We start from the raw sequence: 22,621 nt of genomic DNA on the forward strand, positions 1-22,621 counted from the left end.
ACACTTTGGGTTGGATGGGACATTTAAAGGTCATCTAGTCTAACCTGCCTGCAACAAGCAGGGGCATCTTCAGCGACATCAGGTTGCTCAGAGCCCCGTCCAACCTGACCTTGAATGTTTCCAGGGATGGGACATCTACCACCTCTCTGGGCAACCTGTGCCTGTGTTTCACCACCCGCATTGTAAAAACGTTTTGCTTTGTATCTAGTCTGAATCTGCCCTCTTTCACTTTAAAGCCATTGCCCCTCATCCTATCGCAACAGGCCTTGCCTAAAAGGTTGTCCCCATCTTTCTTACAAGACCCCTTTAGGTGCTGGAAGGCTGCAATCAGGTCTCCCCGGAGCCTTCTCTTCTCCAGGCTCAATAACCCCAACCCTCGCAGCCTGTCTTCAGAGGAGAGGTGCTCCAGCCCCCTGATCATCTTTGTGGCCCTCCTCTGGACCCACTGCAACGGGTCCGTGTCTTCCCTGGGCTTCAGGCTCCAGAGCTGGGGCCAACACTCCAGGCGGAGTCTCACCAGAGCGGAGGAGAAGGGGAGAATGTCCTCCCTTGACCTGCCGGCCACGCTGCTTTTGATGCGGCCCGGGACATGGTTGCCTTTCTGGGCTGTGAGGGAACGTTGCTGGGTCATGTCCAGCTTTTCATGCACCAGTACCCTCCGCCGGGCTGCTCTCAATCCCGTCACCCCAGCCTGCATGGACACTGGGGGCTGCCCCGACCCAGGTGAAGGACCCTGCACTTGGCCTCGTTGAACCTCAGGAGGTTCATCACACAGACCCTCTTCTCGAGCTTGTCCAGGTCGCTCTGGATGGCATCTGGTCCCTCAGGTGTGTCAACCCCACCACTGGTTGGGCTTGGTGTCATCTGCAGACTCGCTGAGGGTGCACCTGATCCCACTGTCTGCGTCATTGAAGAAGATATTAAACAGTACTGGACCCAATATGGACCCATGAGGGACACCTCTTGTCACCAGTCTCCATCTGGACATTAAGCCTTTGACCACTACCCTCTGGATGTGACCATCCAACCAATTCCTCATCCAAATAGTCCACCCATCAAATCCACATCTCTCCAATTTTTAGAGAAGGACGTTTTGAGGGACCATGTTGAAGGCCTTACAGAAGTCCAGAGAGATGACATCCATAGCTCTTACCTTGTGCACTGATGTAGTCACTCCATCACAGAAGACCACTAGGCTGGTCAGGCAGGACCTGCCCTTGGTGAAGCCATGCTGGCAATCTCAAATCACGCCCCTTTTTGAGTAAACACCTTTCAAAAAAAACTTTTCAAGTCTCTACCTCCACCCTTTTCAGCAAAAGTAGTTTTACCAAAACTTACCTCTGGGTACTTCAGCTTTAAGGTTTTATGCATTTCTCGAAAACGACTGTACCGCCTGAACACCGTCCAGGTCTCATCCAGGACTGTTATCTATATCACACAATACAAAAAGAAGAAACAAAAGTAAAGCCACACAACAGTAAAAACCATGCAGGATACAAGGTTATCATATTAATAAGGGCAATTCTCAGTTCCTTTAAATCTACTAGCTTTTGTAAGTTTACTTATAAAATTAATTTTTCTGTCATTACAGTGGCAGAATTGTGCTTAATAAGAAGCACCGATTGCAAAGCAAGAAAACCTGAACGCATTTATTCCTTATTCCAGAGTGGTTTAACAAGGCTATAAAGACATTAAAATATCCCCAATCCCAAATCATTCCTTGGTGCAGCATTCCTCTCAGCATTACAGTCAGTGGGTGTTCCACTAATGAATGCACAACCGTAGCGTGGCCTCTCTAGACATTCAGAGAAATGTACAGTCTCACATACATATACGCACACATATACACAATTAATAAATACGCATTCCTCAGAAAAAGAGCTCATAACCACATAGAACAGGGTTCCAATTTGTAGGGTAAAAAATTATATATGCCAGCTTTCAGTAGAAGACATTCCTTTAAAAGAGTCTTGGTCTGTGTCATCAATATGTTTATGAACATCCCATTTATAAAGGAAGTCTCGTTAAAATCTACAGAATTACTTACTCCTGTGAATAAAGAGCATAGCAAAAGGAGTGAAGGGGGAGGGCAAGCCAACCTTACCACCAGTTATTCACAAAATCCTCCCTGGAACTGAGGAATCAACAAAAATTTCAGGGGGCAAAAATTTTCACTGAAATTAGGTGCAATGAAAGAAATCAGTAAGTGGGTCATAAAAGTACTGTGACTGGGGACTTTGATTTTACAACCAAATCTTTCTGTTGCTCTAGTGGTCCAAGGCTACCAAGAAGCAATGCTGCAGGTAGAATAAGCATGTCTAGCAGAGCTGGACAAAGCCAGCTGGCATTGCCTAAACCTGGGAAGACCACTGCTTTTTTAATTTAACAGGCCTAATGTGTGACACTACCTCTGCCTAGCTACGATTTTATGCACAAAGATCAAAAATAAGCATTTTCATAAAACACAATTTATGAAGGCACAGGCTTTTTAATCTTAAAGTGACTTCGAATTATCAAGTAGTTCCCTCGCTACTGTGCATATGAGAAAGTTATGGAGATAAAGAAAGTTGCAATGGAGCAGAATAACCAAGTCGGAGGAAAACAAACCCGAGTAACAAAGCCAGAGGGAACCAACACCCAAGCACCACTGTTGACAGCTGCTACCCCATGCTCACAACAGACTCCCCTCTGGCCCACCCTTCTCCACCCCACTGCCTCTGCTGCTGTATACAACAGGGAAACTGGGTGAAGTGTTTTAGAAACCAAAAAATACTGTGTCTTATGACATCAGGAAACAGGTTTTGGGGTTGGTTTTTTTCCTATTTTTTAACCTCTGTTTTTAACTAAAAGATGTAAGTAAACAAGACTGGCCTTCTCAAAGCTTTTCACAAACATTAAAACATAGGTTCTTCTACCACATCTCCACAATGCAAATTCATTATTTCTGATAAAATTCATCTTTCATGTCACCAATAAGCTTGACTACTATTAGGACACCTACATGATGGACTGTATCCATGCAATAAGTTGTTAACAGTGTCTAACTTTAAAAATCAGGTGAATGGATTTAAAATGAATAGGCAGGTTTAACTAAAAATGTAACTTCAGGAATACGCATACTACACTGATCTCAACCAATTAACCATTTTGTTCTGAACATTTACTTTAAAGGGCTTTGCGATTTCAGTTAAACATTAGAGCACAATGGATAATCATAAAATAAAGGTGTTACTCATTCGTGCTTTCTTTTTGCTTTAATTCTGCATTTTAATCTCTCCGAGTCAGGAAATTTTGCTGTGATAATTTCATACGTACATGATCTTTATTTAAAAGTGATCTCTTTTTTTCCCTAGGGTTTTCCGCAGAAGCGTGCCTTCAGGGGAGCAACTAGCACAAGGCATCCAGGACTCCGCCAGCTACACAGCCTGGGGAAGAGCATGTATGTCAGCTTGCCAGCGATGTTGTTGGCAGTGCATCTGACAGCTGTCTAGGTGATATGGCGGGACCAACCATACTCAAAATTGCCTGCAGCCGATTATTTATTAGCTTTCTTCTACAAACTTTAATGAACAACTTGTTAGAGACAGACAAGAAGAAGAGCAAAGCCACGTATCTGTGCTGCCTAAGAACTGAAAGATTTTCTCTAGAGCATTCTCTGGCAGCTTGGATTGACCCGACTCAGTCCCTGTTACCCTCTGTTTACTTTCCTAATTCTTGCAATTAGACTAGCAGGTAATGCATTGCAAAATTTTATTGTTGCTACTGCTATTATTGATGGAAAATGAATTTCAAGGCTAAACAAAATCTTAACTGGTCCCCAAAGCTCAGCAATAATGTTGTTAGGCCAGACAGGATAAAACTCCACTCCTAAAGAGGAGAATTACAGTGCACCTGGCATAGCAACAGCATGTCTAGATCAGGGCGTTTTACTCCTACAGCTGATCCAACAAGTTTCAGCTGGCATTTTTTTCCCTCATTTAAAAAAGCTATATGATAGACTATATACTCCTGAAGTATGCGATGGGGATATATGCACATCTTTTTTACAGTGAAAAATAAAGCAAATTTGAAAAGCCCTTTAATTTTCACTTGTAATTTGCTAATATAGTAGAGAAAAATATTTTCTAAACTAAAAAAAAAACTAAACACATGCTTGAGTAAATCTGTAATACAGATTTTCAAAATATTCTTATCTGGGCAATTATGTGACCCCAGACTTGCCTCAGAATTATGGGGGTGGTGAGGTTGTGGTGGTGGTGGTTTGTTTTGGGTTTTTTGGTTTGTTGTTGGGTTTTTTTGTTTGTTTTTTCATTCAGTGCACCATTTCCTACGTAAAACCTAGAAATTTGAAAGGCGATACTGCAGTCCTGTCTCCTTCTCATGGTGACTGACAAAATAAACCACGTCACAGAATTTTTTCCCCTTCTGCCCCACGCAAATAGAAGTAAAACCTGGGAGAGGGAATATTCCACCTGATTCTGAAGCAATTAAAAAACCACCAGAAAATGGCCACCTTACTTATCTGGGCTGGATAAACTGTCTACAGTCATGGCGAAAATTCCTATTTCTCAAAATGGACCTACTTGAAAGTGTTCCTCACGTTGTCTATGACTACAGCATCTAAAAATCTAAAGGTTGCCTAAAAATTTCTTGCAACCTTTTTTTGTTTATTATTGATGGTATTAATCTGATAGAGTTAAGGGAAGACTGGGCTTTTTCTTTTTTCTAATTTAGGTACATATGGGGCATGCATCATTTTCTTTAAGAGCTAGGTATCAATGAGCACTGCTGCTTTACTCCAATTCTGCAACAGTTCACTGATCTCAGAAAGAAACTTAAGACTAGAAACATGGACATTTGAGAAGACCCACCACAGCATTTGGCTGAACAGAACTGCAACTGGACTGGGAGAAAAACACTGCTTTGGGGTGCACCTGCCCAGATCTCCTACAGGGAACTCATCAGAGATGACTGAAAGGTTTTGAAACGCAAGAAAAAGCCAGTTTTGAAAGAATATCAAACAGGATAAATAAAATAAGCGAACTTGGAACAACTAGGGGAAGCTGAATAAAAATGTGAAAGTTTATCTAAAACGTTCCCTCTTTCCCTGTCAGAGGATCCCTTGCAGGGTTGTGCTTGATTCCAGGCTTTGCTTCCATCACCTGCTCTTGGGAGACCCTGTGTGCTTTTATGTGAGCTGGGGTTCCTCCTCCCCTGCTGCCTGGCTGCTCCTTTTGCTGTCCATAGGTACTACCCGCAACCACAGGTATTGTCTGTAAAAGATGCCAACTGTCTTAGCGATGCAAAAGCTCTTCCCACACACTGTTTCTAGCATGGCCTTGTGAGTATTCTGTGTATCACAACAGCATGAAAGGAAGGGGAGAATACAAGAATAGTTTACTGGTATTCTAATTCAGCTTTAGCATAAATATGTTTAGACCTGACTAAGTTACTACTTTATTGTCTTTAAAAACAATGTAAAACTGTCGCTTAAAATGGAAGATTTTTGGAAATTTATCTATTCATACTGAATACTTAACAGCAGACCAGCACAAACAGCTCCACGACATCTCTTGCTGCAAAAGCAGAGGGTGCTATCTTAACTCTAATAAATATGGATTTGTTTCTATTTTGAATTGCCTCCAATAGGTTCTCATGAGACTCAATCAACATGCTAAAGTAGGATCTGTATCCAGTGGAAGAACCTGAGCGGACACACCATTTTGCTGGCCCATTCCCAAATGTTATATATGTCTCAATGGACAAACCTGCACTAAAAGAAAATATTTTTGGATGCTATGTTACTGTTGAAAGACTTACGAACTCACCATGATGCTGCCAAGAAAAGTGGAACTCTCCCTCTTTTGGCATATAAAGAAAATAATCTTTACTATTGCATGTCACAAGAAGAAATTTATGTACTTGTTCCATATAGAAATTAATTGTATTTGTTCCTCTGTACAGCAATATGCCAGGATTTAACTACAAACCCAATGACTAGAAACATCTGCTGAAGAAAACAATTCTGAGACCTCTAGAATTCAAAAGTTTGTGGAGTGTCTTACAATTCAACTCAATTGTCCCTTGACCCTTTGTCAGATCTCAAAGTGCTGTTACATGCGAACAGGTCAGTTACCCATTTTCCCAAGAGCAAGAGGAACCTTGGTGAAGAAAGCTTATTTGGGATCTAGCAAAGGAATCAAGATTAACACCAGCCCTTCCCCAAGACTGACATGTATTCTGGTACAAGGTTATCTGAAAATAAACTTGAACTAAGTAAAGTGAGGCTGAAATTAGGAATTATTTCCACAACTGACACTGTATACTGATGCATCAGGAAGGGATGAAAAAAACACGTACATGTTTTCTCCTCCCTGCCCTGCCTTCCTGTTTTCCTGATTTTTAAGAAAGAAAGAGAGAAAAAAAATCACTCTTCCACGTGTTCTGATTTCCCAAGAATAACAGTAGCAGCTGCTGAAGATTAATACAGATCAAAGTAGAGCTGGGAGCTCTGCAGGGGCAAGGTTTAAAATAGAAAAGTTTGTGAAAGGCCTGTGGATTGTAGCTTGCAGACAAATCCTGACCACAGCAAAAGTAGCCCACTGTGACATACAGAGACCTGAAAGTAAAGGAAAAAACAAACAGTTGATCGATCTGTGTAGGGGAATGACTATAAGAAACATCCCAAAGACTGCCAAACCAAGGTCCATAGCAACTTCGGTAAATATATTTAGTGCTTTAAGGAAGCTGACAGCAATGGAATAAAATTATTAGTGATAGCCCATTCCCTACCCCATATGTCATCCATTTCTTTGAAGTTCATCAAAGCAGTTATTTAAGCAGCAGTTTCTCTCAAAGGCAGACTAGAGGTGGCACAGGACAGAGACAAAAGATTGTACCGGCAAGTACGACAGAATAGAACAGCCATTCCATACACACTGCTCTTAGCTACAGCATCCATTCATTCCATACCATTACTGAGGGTAGGTCACAAGTCTGCTCCTCACAGAAACAAAACACAAGCAACAGAACTGTTGGAGCCTAGTTGCATCTGCATTGGCTTCTCTTCTTGATATATCCTCCTGTTCCTTCCTGGTTACAAACCCCACTCCCCTTCTAACATTTTTCTTTTACTACATTTCCTTCCAGGTAAGTCCAAGTCTTCCTGCAAATACTTACTGCCCCTTCCTCCTAAGATTTTGCAGATGATTACATGGGTTAGAGATTAAGGGAAAAGAAATGCACCAACTTACTAAAAAGAGAAAACACATTTTTACTTTATCTACCTTCCTTAACCATTAGCCAGTTCAGTAAATTCCATGTGCTGAAAACAGATGGTGAATAGAACAGTCCTTGGGGAAGTTTCTTATGTGCTTACTCTTCTCTCAGCATCTCTTTGGCTCTGGGCTTTCACTGGCCCCAGAAAATCCAAAGTTCAAAAGGCAAAAGGAAGTATTACATCCACAAATTGTGCAGTATGATTTAAGATGAAAATTTAATTAACACAAAGAGAGCTAAGGTTACCCATCTTAAGAAAAGCCTTTGTAAAAGAGAATGTGAGCACAGTTCAAAAATGGTTCTTCACACTATGAGGGCAGGTCACTCCTCCAACTTGCACCAGCTAACAAAGCATCTGGCAGTACATTCAGTGAAGAAGGCTGCCAGTTCTGTCTCTGATGCCATGTACATCAGTTATGCTGCATGTCCACATGCACTGAGAGCACATTTCCAATTAGACTTCACATTTTGCTTTGAAAAAACACTGGCTTCATACCAGAGGAAACATAATGAATATGCATTTTTTTTCCAGCATTTCTGCGCAGAAGAGCAATGGAGGAAGCCACTAGAACAGAGGGGAAATGGATAACAGTTTGGAGAAGCACGACCTTGGAAATGCAGGGTGGAAACAATCAGAACAACAAAGACAGACTGAAAGGAATCAAAGCCTTTGTTGCAGATATGTGAAAAATACCTATAATTATGCTTTCATTAGTACAGGTAAACATTTCAAGTCCAATCATTTTCTATACCTGACACACACATCTCAAAAAAGCTCTTTCCTATAACTATTCTACATTTAATCTTCACCTCTGCAACACCTTCAACTGGATTATTTGACAACGGATCTGGAACTGCTCACTCCAAGAGTCGGACCACCAACCTCCTGTGTACAATTGATCCACTTTGAAAATACCTGTCTTTACAGTGTCCTGTATTGTGCATGCCTTCTCACAACCTCTCTTATTTAACTGATTAACCAAGGCCACTTGGACAACAGAAAAAGAACCAACAATTGCACTTGTGGAACAAAACCTACATTTCATTGGAATTAGTAAGGTGATTTCTGGAATCTCCAGATTCTCAGGTGCGTTTCCAGCTGCTGTTTCTATCTTCACTAACTGTGATGCTGTCACAGTGAACACTGACAGTTGGACAGAGCAAACTAGGAACTATTTGGTCTTATACAAAAGGTATTTTTCTATTGTTACGACCATGCTACTGTTGTATAAATGTACAAAATATACAGAGAACCCAAACAATGTGAAGCAACGGAAAAGCACTTACCTTTATTTCAAACTCATAGTGTTCATCCTTTCCCTGCCCACACAGGACATAGCGTGGAATACTAATTTTAATAGGGTCCTTTAGGTCATCTGGATTTGCTCCCAGTGAACGACAGACCATCCGCTTTCGTGTGCATACCAAATAGGGAGAACAAAGGAAAACCAAAATCACTACATAAGGAAAAAAAACAAAAACAACTTCACTAAAAATGAGAAAGTGTTCTTGGCCAGAAGAGCAGACAAAAAGAGCATGGAGGAGGCAGAAATTATTTCTAAAATGAAGGAATTATTTGAAAACAAAGTGGATCTCCTTTTATAAGCAAGCCCTAGCATTCTGTTATGCATGGAAAAAATTAAGCTGAAGTGTCTTCAAAAATATTATTTTCTCTTTGAAAAGGCATTTTCAGCTTAGATATAAAAACAAAGGAAAGCAGATTTTATATCAATTCTCTTAAAAAAAAAGTAAATTAATCAAGCCTTCACAGTCAGCCATACTTTTTGTATATCTTCATAAAACAAACCTGTTTACAATATTATGCAAAGCTGCAAGGGATCTAGGCAATTCAGAAAGCTCTTAGACTTTAAAAATTCAAACTCATTTATAATTAAGTAAGGTACAGATAACATAGCAATCCACTGTCAGAACAGTTTCCTATTATTTTCTTTAAATTCTGACTAATTAACCGATAACTATGATAAATTTGCAGGGTCGGGACACAATGATCTAAAAAGTTATTTGTAATGAGAGCACAATCCTCTGACCAGATGAAATCTGTAATTCTGATGTCAAATATAAAATATTTTTGCAACTGAAAAGATTAATGCTTTGCAGTGACTGTGCTCAAAAGTATCATAAGCATTTACAGTGAATAAAGTACAGAAAATGCCTTTTAGGAAGTCCTCCCCTTCTTCAATTGAACATATCTGGTCTGAAAACTTAATGAACTTGTACTTTAAAAAAAAGTATAACAGCACCATGACAAATGTAAATTAGCAGTAACAAAAAAAGATTGAAAAGCTACCATTTTAAAGTTGGGACCATGTCAAGTATTTTTATTTAGTGACCCTATTCATCACTTGATCCATAACTGTACTCTCAACATTCATTTTCAGTCCTTTAGCAACTACCACAAGACATGTTGCTTGGTCAAAATTCGTCAGTCCTGACCAACGTATCTCCAAATGTGAAAATGGCTCGCACTTCTGCTCACAGACACTTGGTTTCTTTGTAGCAACTCCTGGTGACTTCCAGTACACATTCCTATTCTCCAGCTCCTACTGGAGAAAAGTTTGAAACTCATTCACAAAAGCCTCTCTGAAAGCTGCCTCTTACAGAGGTTTCTGGCATCCTCATCTGGCTCTAGAGAAGGGGAGGTTGTTATTTCATTACGAGTCAACTATAAACACCGATGTCATTTCCCTTAACATTAGCATTAAGAGTAGTGAAAAAGAAAATACAAAGAAAGTGAATTTTATTTCCAATTAACTGACTTTATCTAGATGGTGTTTCCCATAAACTTTTTTTTTTTTTTGTGAAAGTGTAAAAAATGTTTGTGTTTGAATGGGGAAATATTTTTAGTGACATTTGTTTACACAACAAAGATTTTCTCCTCTCTATTTTACCCTTCTTTCACTTCTCCCCACATTACTGGTTCTTCAACTACAGCTTATTTCTGCAGTGTAGAAGTGTAAGCAATTTTTCCTTGGGGGAAAGAGGAGCTCACTGCCTTGACAACAATATAATCTGTTTTAAAACAACAATAAAACCATAAAGCCACTCTCAAAACCACCTCTCTCAACATGTAATTTATTGGTAATTTTCATATAACTATTACAAACAGCTAATAGAGAGGAAAATAATCTCAAATTATTTTGAAAGCGTTGTGAAAAATATACCCTAATACATTAAATAATGCTTTGATATTCATAAACATCAATCACTATTCTATGTTTAATTTACAGTAGAATAAAAGACATTGCTTTGAAGTAATTTTTCCATAAAAGCACAGAATATTTGAGTTAGATTTGAAAACAAACACAGAAGAGCAAAACCATGTTATTGGGAACACACGTACAGATTTAACTTTAGGGTACAATCTGCAAAGGAATTAGTTGCAGAAATTACTTTCCTTTAACAGCCTTGATTAAGAGTCCTCCCAGATAGTGCCACTCAAAGTTGACGTTCAGCAAGGCTCAGAAGAAACGCCTTGGGGATGTCAACGAAGGAGCCACTCCTGAACTGAACTGAGACAAGGTTATGTCCAACTCATAGCTACCCTGTTTACTACACGTTCCATGAGATATTTGAGTGTACTTTTTTTGTTAAAAACAAAAAACATACCTCAAAATAACATGACACATGTTGCTCATCTTTGGTCTTCCTCAAGATACTAGAAAGTTTTGTCATGATAAAAGAAAGACCATAATTCTCTATGCAAACCAGTGTTCATCCTTCCAGAGATAATTTCCTCGTCCAATGCAAGTTATTTCTTTTTAAATCCCACGTGATTTATATTATCATGTTTTAACATATGGTAAGAACAAATGGAAAATGTTCTTACACTAGTAGAGAGACTAGTCTAACTCTGTCTAGTAGAAGATTGCACCTCTACTGGCAATATGCTTACAGAATTTAGAATTTCAGATTAGATACCACTGTTTTTTCTGCCAAGGGCCATCTTCCTCAAACAAGGCAGATGGCACATTCAAGCAACAGGATTCAAAAGGTATTCAGCTCCCTCTACAAGGGAAGAAACAAGAGATGGGAGACAACAGCTTATTTATTACTTGAACATCTGATGGGGTAACAGGTAAAGAATAACCTTGTACTAAGCTGAAGGCAAGCACCAATTAATGGAAATGTTTTCCTAACGTTCAACAGTTCCATTATTTCTTGGAATGTAATATTAAAGAGACTGTAAGGGATGCAGTCTCACAGTATCAACAACCCCATTAGTAAGCAAGCAGAAAAAGAGGAAATCAGGCCACACTACATGGAGAGAACCCTACAGTTAAACTTACTCCATCTGTCAGGCTAACTATCCATTTAACAGCATGAAAAACATGTATGCAGATGATAAACCCCAAACCACGTGTCTCACCACAGGTATAGGAGCATGACAAAAGGTTGAAATGCTATTTAAAGTACAACCAACTTCTGTTTACACCCTTGAACCAGGCTCATTTTCACATCACATTTTCCTTAAACGCTCACATCAAGGGAATATAAAGACTGTGGTGGAGGAGTACAAGTTAACTATTTGGTCAAAATAAATCAGAATGACAAAGCCATGCGTTGCTTCCCTGCAAGAAAAGGAAGGGCAAAGGAAATTTTAAAAGAGTATTGGATGTTCTCTGCATTGATCTTGTTCTCTTTCACTAGCCTACACTCTCCTAACCCTAGGCAAAGGGGGCAAGTCCAGGAGAAAAGAGGTATGGCAAATCCATCAATCCATGGTAACTCAGCCAACAGACTTAGAATAAGCCAAACACAATTGCTTTTGCACTTGTGATGAATTCTAATGCAGGAATGCAATAATCCTTAAATGAAAAACTCTGAAGCAGAAAAGAATTGTCAATGCTTTTCTTCCCAAAATTGCAAGTATAAAAGCTGTAAAATTCCTTAGTATTAAGAGCATACAGTGAATTGAAAATTAAAAAAAAAAAAAAAAAAAAAAAGTGGTATCAAGGGCATGAAATAAATGAGAAGCATGAAAAACAAAGACACTCGGAAAGATTAAGGAAAAGGCAATCAAGGAGGAATGGAGAAGACATTAATGAAGACAGATAGTAGATGGAGGGAGCCAGAAAACACAGCCAAAATGGAAATCGGAAGACACAGCTGTAATTACAGTTCTGATCCACCCAACATTAATTTCCTCACTTTCCCAAGGAAATGTATCTACAGCATATCACAGACCCCCAAAAAGCAAGCAGTCAAGTAATAAAAAATCATTTTATCAAAAAGGATTTTATCAATATTCATTAGCGTCTTATTTTGAATGTATCTAAACGTATTTGGATTTCAACACCTAGTCAGATGCATAATAAGCCAAATGGCTTCTTCACTTGAACTGAATGTTAATTTCCAGATTTCCAAAGGAATATGCAAACTTCTTTGAAGAACTGATGGAATGACTGTCAGTTGAGTATTTATTTCTTTTTCACAGTATTTAGAAAAACCAGTTCCTGAATCAGATCCAGCCTTGCTCCTTCTAGAAAACACAAGTTCAATTTTTGTGAAATCCTCTTTGTCTGGCAAAACTACACATCGGATATCATTCAAACTGTACAACTGAAGGCTGTCAAATTGTGATTGCTGGCACGAAGCATCCACAAAGTTAGGTGTGGGATAGAAGACATTATTTTCCTTTAAGAGACCTATATGAGTAGTTGTAAGAACAAGAACTCTGTACACAGCTTGATTAGCACAATCTACTTTCACTGAGGCATACAGTAGTACATGAATGTCACCTAATGAAGGTTTAATACTTCCCATATTTTCATGAAGCAAGTAAACCAGATCAGCCAATTCAGTTCTAAATTTACAGGACAACCGCAGTCCATTTGAAAAAACCAAGTCATTTACTTCTGATGTCCAGTCAAGTGAAATCTGCATCAAATTGTCTTTCAAGAGCTGGTGATATAAATAAACAGCATCATCCGTTGTTGAAATCAAAACGCTTATTAGGTCATGACAAATTCTTTGAGTGAAATGTTTGTTATAGGTAAATATTGTGAGTAAACCATCTTCAGCAGAACACAGAAGACTAATATTCTGTCCAGCAAAGCCAACTTGAATCTCCTCTACAGTGATGATGGGAACCTCATGAAACATTGCCAAGGAACTCTGGCAGATGTCTTGTTTGACTGATGAAACAACAACATATAGAACAGAGCTGAACAAAAGCAAGCAAGCAGGTTGTGGATCAGGTTTTCTGCAATTGCAAACAGCGAGCCAATATATACCTTTCAACTCCTCCATTCTAATACAAATTTGAGGTAGGGCACAGGTCAAAAATTCCAGCAGTTTTTCCAGAGAACAGACCTGAAGCTTCAAAAAGAGTTCAGGAAAATGCACAAATTTCTGTCTTAACACAAGACTGCTTTCCAGCTCTTCATCTTTACAACAGCATGCAAATCCTTCAGAGGGCTTTCTCGCATAGGCGTCAGAGACTTCTGTGCTTACACGCATCATGATAGACTCTTGCACAGGGGATTCAGGCTGAACAACATTTTCAGTACGAGCTTTGGCATCATCTGTAGAGTGGGACATGTCTCTATTCATATCTGACTTGAATACATTTACTTGCAAGTTTCTTATAAGTGGCAGATCTTTTATTAATGATACTGCTTGTGCACACCTCTCACTTCTGCCACACAGACTTCCCAACTCCTTGATTTGTTTTGAAACCACAGTACTTTTGAGCAGCTGACTACTGGTATCTTTGCAAAGGCAGGAAAGCTTACTGAAAAGATATCCCAAACCAGAGGTGTGTCCTGGTCTCGCATCAAAATGAGAAGATACTGACTTAAAAGAAATCGAATCAGAGGCCTTTTGTGTTGGAAGCTGAGAATTACTAGACTGGTCTTTGATTGTCGGTTGCACTGTCTTAGTTGGGCTGTTTTCTTTACAAGTTACTATTTCAGAACACACATTAGACTGAGAAAAGAGAAGGCACGATATGCTGTTAGAGCCAGCCTGCTCATTTGCACCCATTAAGGATCCTACAGGAGACAGCTGTTTCAAGTGGGAACAATCTGATTCAGTTCTTGAGCTGTCGCAATCCGGATAAGTAATTATTTTATCATCAAAATGATTGAAATTTTCAACGTTGCAGAGCGAATAAGCCACATCATTTAAGTCATGACTTTGTAAAGAAGTAGATAACGCATTCTGATAAGGAACAGTCTTACTTTGTAAAGTATTAATATTTTTAGACTGAATTAAGCTACTTTCAATGTCACAATGACAGGCAAAGCTCTCCTGTTCTGAATTACTCCTTTCATTCTCAAATGCCTTCACTGATGTAAAAGGGGAGGAGATTCTTCCAGAACTGGGAAATAAATCCCACATCTCTGTATATGGCTTCCATCTCTTATGGTTTCTTGCTCCTGTATTTTCTCCACACAACTCAGAAGCACAATTGCCATCTTTAGACATAAATGGAAAGCCATAATGTGGCTGCCACTGTTGACTTTTCTGTTAAAAATTTCAAAAGAAGAAAACAGAAACGTCTTTATAAAAATCTTCCAATTTGAACATTTCTTAAATTGAGGATTGATTTTGATTAGGTTTGTTCAATCATTCAAAATCAGTACAAACTCTCAAATTAGAGAGAAAAATCTCACAGAAGTGATTGAGGTCTGATTCAGGAATGGTTGATCTTCCCAGCCCACCACTGCCTTTTCTTTGTGCAGCATCCATTTCACTTGGTTTATATTTGCTTCACTCGAAAACCAATGGAAAAATCAAAGGGCAATTTATAATTTATTTATTTATTATTAGAAATTTATAAGCCCTTTAGTAATTTTCTACATGTTCACAAAAAAAGTAATCCTATGCTGTCCAACACAGTGTAAAAAGTCCAACAGGGTTTTAAAAAAAACAGTGTAAAAGACCAAAGAAGTCCAAATCACAGGTGTTGCAGCCGCCCTACCATTAAGGTTTAAATCCATAAAGGTATTTAGGATTTACTTACCAAGACAAGTAATTAACCATGTTTCAAGCACAAGTTAAGCAACCAAAACACAGTGGAAGGCATCTAAGCCTCAGTTTAAAAATACATGTATGAATCCTTTATGACATAGGCAAATGTGCCCAATGCTACTTGCTAATATTATACGCATCGTTACTGTAGTTATTGTGAGTGAAAAAGGTGAAGCGGTATTCTGAATTCACACAATCTCTCCTTATTAAAGGTTTTTACTCTCTAAAAATCAGGAAAGGAATACTGATCCAAATTAAGAATCATGACAACACAAGGAAGGAAAGATCCGCAATAACACCACACCTTTCAAATAAGGAAAAAACTATGCCCAATTTGAAAAAAATCACTTTAATTCCAGCTGGCAAAATGCACTGCTGTCTCTGTTAGCCATTAATCTTGCTGTGAATTCAAAATTCTAATTATGCAGCTAAACATTAAGAAATTTAATTACAGGGCATGCCATAATTTAAGACAACCATTTCATTCTGACAAATTATGACCTACCTCATACTTCAGCTTGCGTTGAACAGTGCCATTATTAAGCCTCTCATTATCCTAAGAACAAAAAAGGTACAGGTGATTATTAAAAAGAGTTCCTTTCTTGTCTAAGTCTGTTTAAAAGTACTCATAGGAAGAGACTTTTTTTCTTTTTAATAACCAGAAATAAGTATTTTCTTATTGATGTTTATTAAACCACTGGCTTGGAAGTGAATCTACCCAGTCTTTGGATTAATTAAATCACCAGTTTTTAAATGACCATTTATTTGTAAGTATCAACGATTACCATTCTTCGGGATGGAATTTTATCAGTGTATTATACAGACATAAAAGGAACATTTTTATTTTATCTGCAAGCTTCCTATTGCCATTTACACAGTCCTCCCTGCAAAAGCAAATGGAATACAACATAAAAAAAGTCACTGGGCAGGTGAGTAGGTGGAGGAGATTCTCAAAATCTAAAACTGATATCCCTGATTTACTGTTTATTTTTTGGTAATTTAAAATTACATAAACATAGGAAAACATGAAAATTATTGCACAACAAAACTAAATCAGTGGTTACACACAGTGCAGTGAAGGTCAGGATATCCTACCCATTTCTGCTCACCTTTGAACTTTCCGCAGACCACGACAGGCTAACATCATTATCCTCAGCTTTATGATGAATATTCTGGAGCCTTCTCTGCACTTCTTGTTCTATAAAGGCATTTATCCTTCAAGATATAGAAGAGTGGGGGGAAAAAAATAAAGTAGTATATTCTTAGATAAAAATCAAGACAGGCTAAAGGGCTCTTTGAAATGCTTATGAACCCTACATACTGCACAACTCTTAATTGCCAGGCTTAATGTTAGACCAGTTTTATCACTCCTTAAGGAACATGGACTCCCGAGCAAGTGTTCATTTAACAGGCAAAGGTTAACAATCTGTTATCACAATTAGACAATTTAATGGACCACAGGTTAAGCACTGCTATGCATAAAGCTCTACATACAAGTGGCAGTGAGGGTAAGAGCGATGAAGAAGAAATAGAAGGCTGGGGTTGCATCTCTAGTTACACAATGCTTTGCTTTTATCGTTTTTTTTTTAGTTACGTAATGGTTTGCTTTTATCGCTTTTGCGGTATTGGCAACTTGGGCTAACAAAGGTTTGGTCTTCAAACAGAAGGAATGTTCCAAGAGTTGATACTAACAACTGTACTTACAAGTGTAAAAAGAAAAGAAAGGGAATAGATTTTAAAATGACACCAGGCAGCTGCCCTACTAAAAAAGGCTTAAGACAATTTTTTTAAGACAATTAACTTTGTTAACAATTTACTTAGTTGTCTTCAAGTGTATATAAAGCAGTACCATATAGACAAGTAACTGTAAACACAAACTCAATTTAAATACATTCTCGCCCACAGTTTTCCAACCCCCTATCCTAAAACAAACTGTACAGGAGCAACAGATTAGGCAGTTGGTTATTTAAAGTAAAACACGGGAAACTGATTTTATTTCCAGACTAGGCTTTAAGTACAGTTACAGTATTTAATTACAACCCTGGCAGAACGACCTTTCAAAGCACTTCTTTTCTAAAGCTACTGTTTGCATACCTACCAAAACACGGAAGAAATGCAGGTTACCTACCTGTCATCAACGAGTGGAGCAGCAGGTGGCTGTGGCTTTGTTGGGCTGGTAGGGGAAGTGGCATGGCAGAGTCTCTCTTCTAATGTTCCATGACTTCCTTTCTGACCACCATCACCCTCATATATTTTTTGCTTCAGCTGCTGAATTTCCTGGTCCAGGCTATAAAGAGATCTTGAAATGTAATTCACTTTGTTTTAGAGTTGATTCCCATAGTTCTTACAGGAAGTACTGTACTTACACTGCAACGCATGCATCGAAAAGTGTAGGCATTAATATTTAGGAAAATACAAAGTCTGAATTGTTCTTTCAGCATATTTAGATAGGAAATCAGAGATAGCTCAAACGCCACATTACAACAGCAGTATTAAGTAATATTCAGTAACTTCCAATGCAAAAGGTATCTAACAGCATATTAAATATTAATTCATAAGACTTAAACTATCTGTTAGTATCACTTGAATAAACTTTCCTCTTTACAGAACTCTATCAACAACCTCAGTTATTAGCTTCCAGTGTGAAGGATACGAATCAATGAGGGGAAAAAAATCAAAAACTCAAAATAGAGCACTAATACAAAAAACCAAATACAAGCTAAAACAATGATGTGGCAAAACATATCTATAAGAAAATCTTTAAATTGTGTACTATACATATAAACCCTATTTTCCAGTTATTCCTTCAGTCTGTATATGTATTATTGAAAAGTTACTTACAAAATAAAACAGCTAGTATTTATTTTATATATACACACCTAAATCATTTGAAATGGAAGCCTTCTCATTTTTTTAAAAAATAAATTTCATACCAGCCAGATTTATGCACAGAATATGTAAAATCAGATACCGTATTTTTGACTGAAAATGCCTGAGGCATCTAGTATAAAATAAGAAGCACTTCTTGAAATATTTATCATTTAGTCATATTAAACTATATTATAACAAAGTAATTTTCAGAACACACTTTTCACTTGTAATGTAGCCAAGATTAGATTACTAACACAGTTACAATCTTGTCCATGTCCATTACAACTTTTGTCTTTACCAGTAATTGTTTTTCTAGAGGTTACCTAACAATTAAAGAATAAAAGAAAAGAAGTTCCTGCAGAAGCAGGGGAAACTATGGGAAGCTAGGATTCTACTACTTATCCTACAACTGTACATATCTAAATTGAAGTACAATGCTACAACTACTTTACTCCATCCTGGAGGTTAAAAAAGAAAATTAATGAGATGACGAATGCTGAAACCTAAGCTGGAGTAAAGCAGGCTGAATTATTACTTCATTTTTAGAGTACTTTTTGCAGCACTGCCAGAAGCCATCTGTTTCTTTTGATTAGCAGCAAAACAATCATGCATCCTGAGGGGAAGTGGATGGGAGATGGCTGATGGATATAAGAGAGTGTTTGCATCTATGGAAAATCAATTTAACCACAAAAATCAGAATTACATTAACGGAAAAAAGCTTATCTCTTCATTTGTAAACATCCTACTATCAAAAGATATCACTTCCTATAGCTATAAACTTATCCAGCCGCATGAAGCACCCACCAGTAAGTACACTAAACTGTGCCCTGCCACTCGTGAGCAATACATCCTCTTGTCCCAAAGATGACTCTAAAGTTGCTTTATGTTCACTCTATTGTCTCAAACCTCTGCCAGTAAAGACAAAACATGTATGCATTATTCCAGTATAAGTTAACTTCAAATTATCATTTTAGAGGTCGTCCCTGTAGGTGAAAGAATTTCAGCTAACATAATATTCAAACGGGGGGGGGGGGGGGGGGGGGAACTGGGGAATTACACAGTTATGATGGACTTATAAAGCATTTCAAATGAATATTGCATTTAAACATTTTCAGAGTTAACACTGATCTGAACCAAAGCACATCATCACATAACGCTACCTAGATAAACAATAGAAAATAGATACAATTCATAGGCTTACTATAGCATCCAAGACATCCTGTACTGTGAAGCATAAACTCAAAACACAAGAATGATATGTAGCCAGAAACATTTAACATATTATCGTGTATCTTAAGATTTTCTTCTCCCTCAAGATTCATAAAAGCATTCAGAACTGAATTATGCAGGCCCCTGGGCAATTCACTGAAAGACTCAGTTTTATTTATTTTGTGCAAGATGACTTTCAAGTAAACAAGGAAAAAAAAAAGGGGGGGGGGGGGAGGGGAAGAGCACAGCAGGGGAAGACCTTTTTACTTCCTTGGTATCTTTTCCAAATGTCACTCTTCTAGCTGACAACATATTTTTTTCCACTTATCACACAACCCAGCAATCTCTTGAGGGCTAAGCTGTCTATTTTGGTGGAACCTCCAGTTGTTTATAGCTGACTTGAGTCAAGTGAGATGCCTAGTGTAGAAGACAAGACTTTATGTTCAAGACAATTATGAAAAATAATGGCAATATCCACAACAAAATCATAAATTAGTATCGAAAATGCTCAACTAAAATCTACACAGTGCAGCTCTAAATGCCAAAAAAGTGACCCCTACACAAGGTACAGAAAAGAATTATTCTTTTCTGATAATGGTTTAAAAGGAAAAGGATACAGAATAGCTCTTCAATTTGGCTATAGGCAAGTTTCTTTTTTTAGGTGTTTTTTCTAATCAAGCATCTGTTTTGAAGGGCTTATGAAAGAAAAGTCGGATAACTAGTGGAATATTAAAATAAAACAAATGACAAATGCTACCTCAAGAAAATCCAGTTCATTATTTTGCCAATAATCACAGGTTTTAAAGCTCTAGTATCAGCAAATCAGACAACACATTTAAAAATGGCAATTCTGCCCTTTTTCCATATGGCATGGATTTAATGCGTTAATCCCAGCAGATTTTTGCTCAGGCCAAAAATAAAACAAAAGATTTCTTCCTCTTCTTCCACACAGAAAGATCCGTCCTTACCTAAATCACTCTTCTCTAAGCTTCCCATACTTCGGCTGAGCGTTACGCTACCAGATATCATGTGTATAACTGATGACATTGCTTCTGTACCTAAAAAGGGTTTGTCACCACACAGGGCTTTATTGTGCCTCTGTATATTTTCCAATAAGCTTAAAAACCACCATCACATTTTACATAGATATATGGCTAGCCTATTTTATTTAGTTCTGAAACCAATAGAAAAATTAACATTATACTTTGTTTACTTTGAACACCAGCAGTGTTCAGTACATCATCAGCTGAAAGACAGTTGGCAGTCTACTGCAACTAATCAGTCTCCAAATCTCGAGCAATAATCTAGCCTGTTGCTAATGAGGAAACAAAATGTTATACACGAATATAGTCAGAGCAAAAAAGTTGTTTAGACAGTACATGTTTTTGTAAGGGCAGAACATAAGGTTGGCTGAGCTTTCTAAATACAGAAAACTAAGTACTGTGATGGCCAGCACAAAAACTGTACTGCTGAGGATGGGATAATTATCCAAACACAACAGAAATTAAAGAGTGAGCAGGACTCCTTTAAAAAGCAATACAGAGTTTCTATTCTGAGTAAACTACTTGAAAGTCATCAAGACACTCAAACACTGGGACACAGAACAAGTAGTTTTCTCGACATCTAAGGTGATTCCACTTTTTGTGGATAGCTTCTAACAAATGGAAGCAACCACAACACTTACCGTTCCCGGTCTTGTTCGAGGGCTTTCTGCTCAGCTTCTAGGCTAGCCTGCAGACCTGCCTGCTCGCTGCAGCTGTTGTTCAAGGTGGCAAGCTTCTGCTTCTGCTCTTCAATTTCAAAGTCTATTGTTGAACGACGTTGCAAAGCAGAGTGCCTCCTTTCTAACTTAGCAACAGCTTGCTCCAGCGCCTCTCTCTGCTGTTTTTCCCTTGATTCAAGGATTTCTTTCTCCTTTTTCCGAACCTTTTCTTCCTGACGAGCTACATTGGCTGTAAATTCAAAGGTTTCTTGAAGCTGCTGCAGCTGATTTGTGCTAGTTCTATACTGGGCAAGCTGCTCTTCTTTTTCTTCTATTTCTTTCTCTATTTGATAGAGAGTATTATCTAACCCTAACAAGCCCCTAGCAAGGACTTCAGAAGCTCTTTGTTTTTCTTCCAGCAGAGCTGGCAAATGATTACTCTTCAGGTACTCAAGCTGGCGTACTTTAGATTGGAGTCTGCACTCTGCTGGTTTTGTCTTGTCAACTTCTTCAGCCTTGAGTACGGCATCTACAAAGTTTTCATCATCTCTCTTGAGACTGAAATGTTCTTCATGTGCAAATTTTAAGTGTTCCAGAGCTCTTTTTTCATCTCCTATCTCCTTTTCCAGGTGATCCATTTGTTGGACTAAATCTTTTTCCAAAATATTCAATTGTTCCAGTTGTTTCCTTTTAAATTCTACAAAATCATGCTGTGCTTTTTCTAGCTCTTCATGATTTTCATCACCTTCAGATCGGGCTTCCTTGACTTTCAAAAGAGATTCTCTAATATCTTCGAGATCTCTTTTCTCTTCTTCAGCTCTTTGTACATCCCCTCTCTTCAGGAGCTCTATCATGACCTGCTTCTCTCGAAGCTGTTCTTCTAGATGAGCCACCAGCATCACCTGCTCCCTTTCTTGTTCTTCAAGTCTCTTTTTTTCCGATTCCAGCTTAATATATTGTTCATCTTTTTCCTTCTTAAGTTTTTCTAGTTCACGGAAAATCTTCATTTTCTCTGCTTTTTCATTATGATTAAGCTCTTGTAGTCGCTGCAATTCCTCTTTGACCCGGGCAAAAATTTCTTCCTGCTGCTTTTTCTTTTGAAGTTCTATCTCCTGTTGTTCTCGTAATCTCTCTTCTTCAAATTTTTCTTTTTCAGCCAACAAATCCTTTAACCTGCTCTCAATGTGAACGCTTCTCCGTTTCAGACTCTCTTCCTGTTTTCGAATTTGCAGCTGGACTATTTCTGTCTCTTTGCGCTGTGACTCTACTTCTTGCTGCATTCTTACAAGTTCTGCTTTGTCAGATCTTTGTTTCTCTTCCATCTCTTCTATCTGTTTTCTGCAGTAAAAGATTTACATGCAATATTTTGAACTTTTCTTTTTTTCCCAAAGGACAATATATCCGTTAGAAGTTACAAAGGTTTGGACAAGGATTTTGCAGTATATGTAACAGCTCCTTTTTTTGACAGTTTTCTTTTGCCACAGGTTTAGATCTTATATTGCTTGGAAGGCACTCAATGCATGGGACAAATGGTAAAGAGATTCATATAGCCTATTTCAACATAAG

General features: G+C 38.2%; 1 protein-coding gene across 6 annotated transcripts in view; it reads right to left on the bottom strand.

Moving 5' to 3' along the window:
- Positions 1 to 22,621, bottom strand: part of KIF16B (kinesin family member 16B) — a 142,274-nt gene that overhangs the window by 38,182 nt on the left and 81,471 nt on the right. For 2 of the 6 annotated variants that reach the window (XM_055725897.1, XM_055725898.1), the window contains 6 exons: positions 21,038 to 22,393; positions 17,402 to 17,560; positions 16,383 to 16,488; positions 15,779 to 15,829; positions 8,566 to 8,688; positions 1,339 to 1,428 (listed from right to left, as the gene is read on the bottom strand). In XM_055725897.1, coding sequence (XP_055581872.1) covers positions 1,339 to 1,428; positions 8,566 to 8,688; positions 15,779 to 15,829; positions 16,383 to 16,488; positions 17,402 to 17,560; positions 21,038 to 22,393 — 1,885 coding nt within the window. Of the gene's footprint in view, positions 1 to 1,338; positions 1,429 to 8,565; positions 8,736 to 10,354; positions 14,767 to 15,778; positions 15,830 to 16,382; positions 16,489 to 17,401; positions 17,573 to 21,037; positions 22,394 to 22,621 lie in introns of those variants that run through there. The other 4 variants (XM_055725896.1, XM_055725900.1, XM_055725893.1 and 1 more) reach the window with 4 other exon arrangements.

Source organism: Falco cherrug, chromosome 13, assembly GCF_023634085.1.
Source record: "Falco cherrug isolate bFalChe1 chromosome 13, bFalChe1.pri, whole genome shotgun sequence".
Taxonomy (NCBI): Eukaryota; Metazoa; Chordata; class Aves; order Falconiformes; family Falconidae; genus Falco; species Falco cherrug.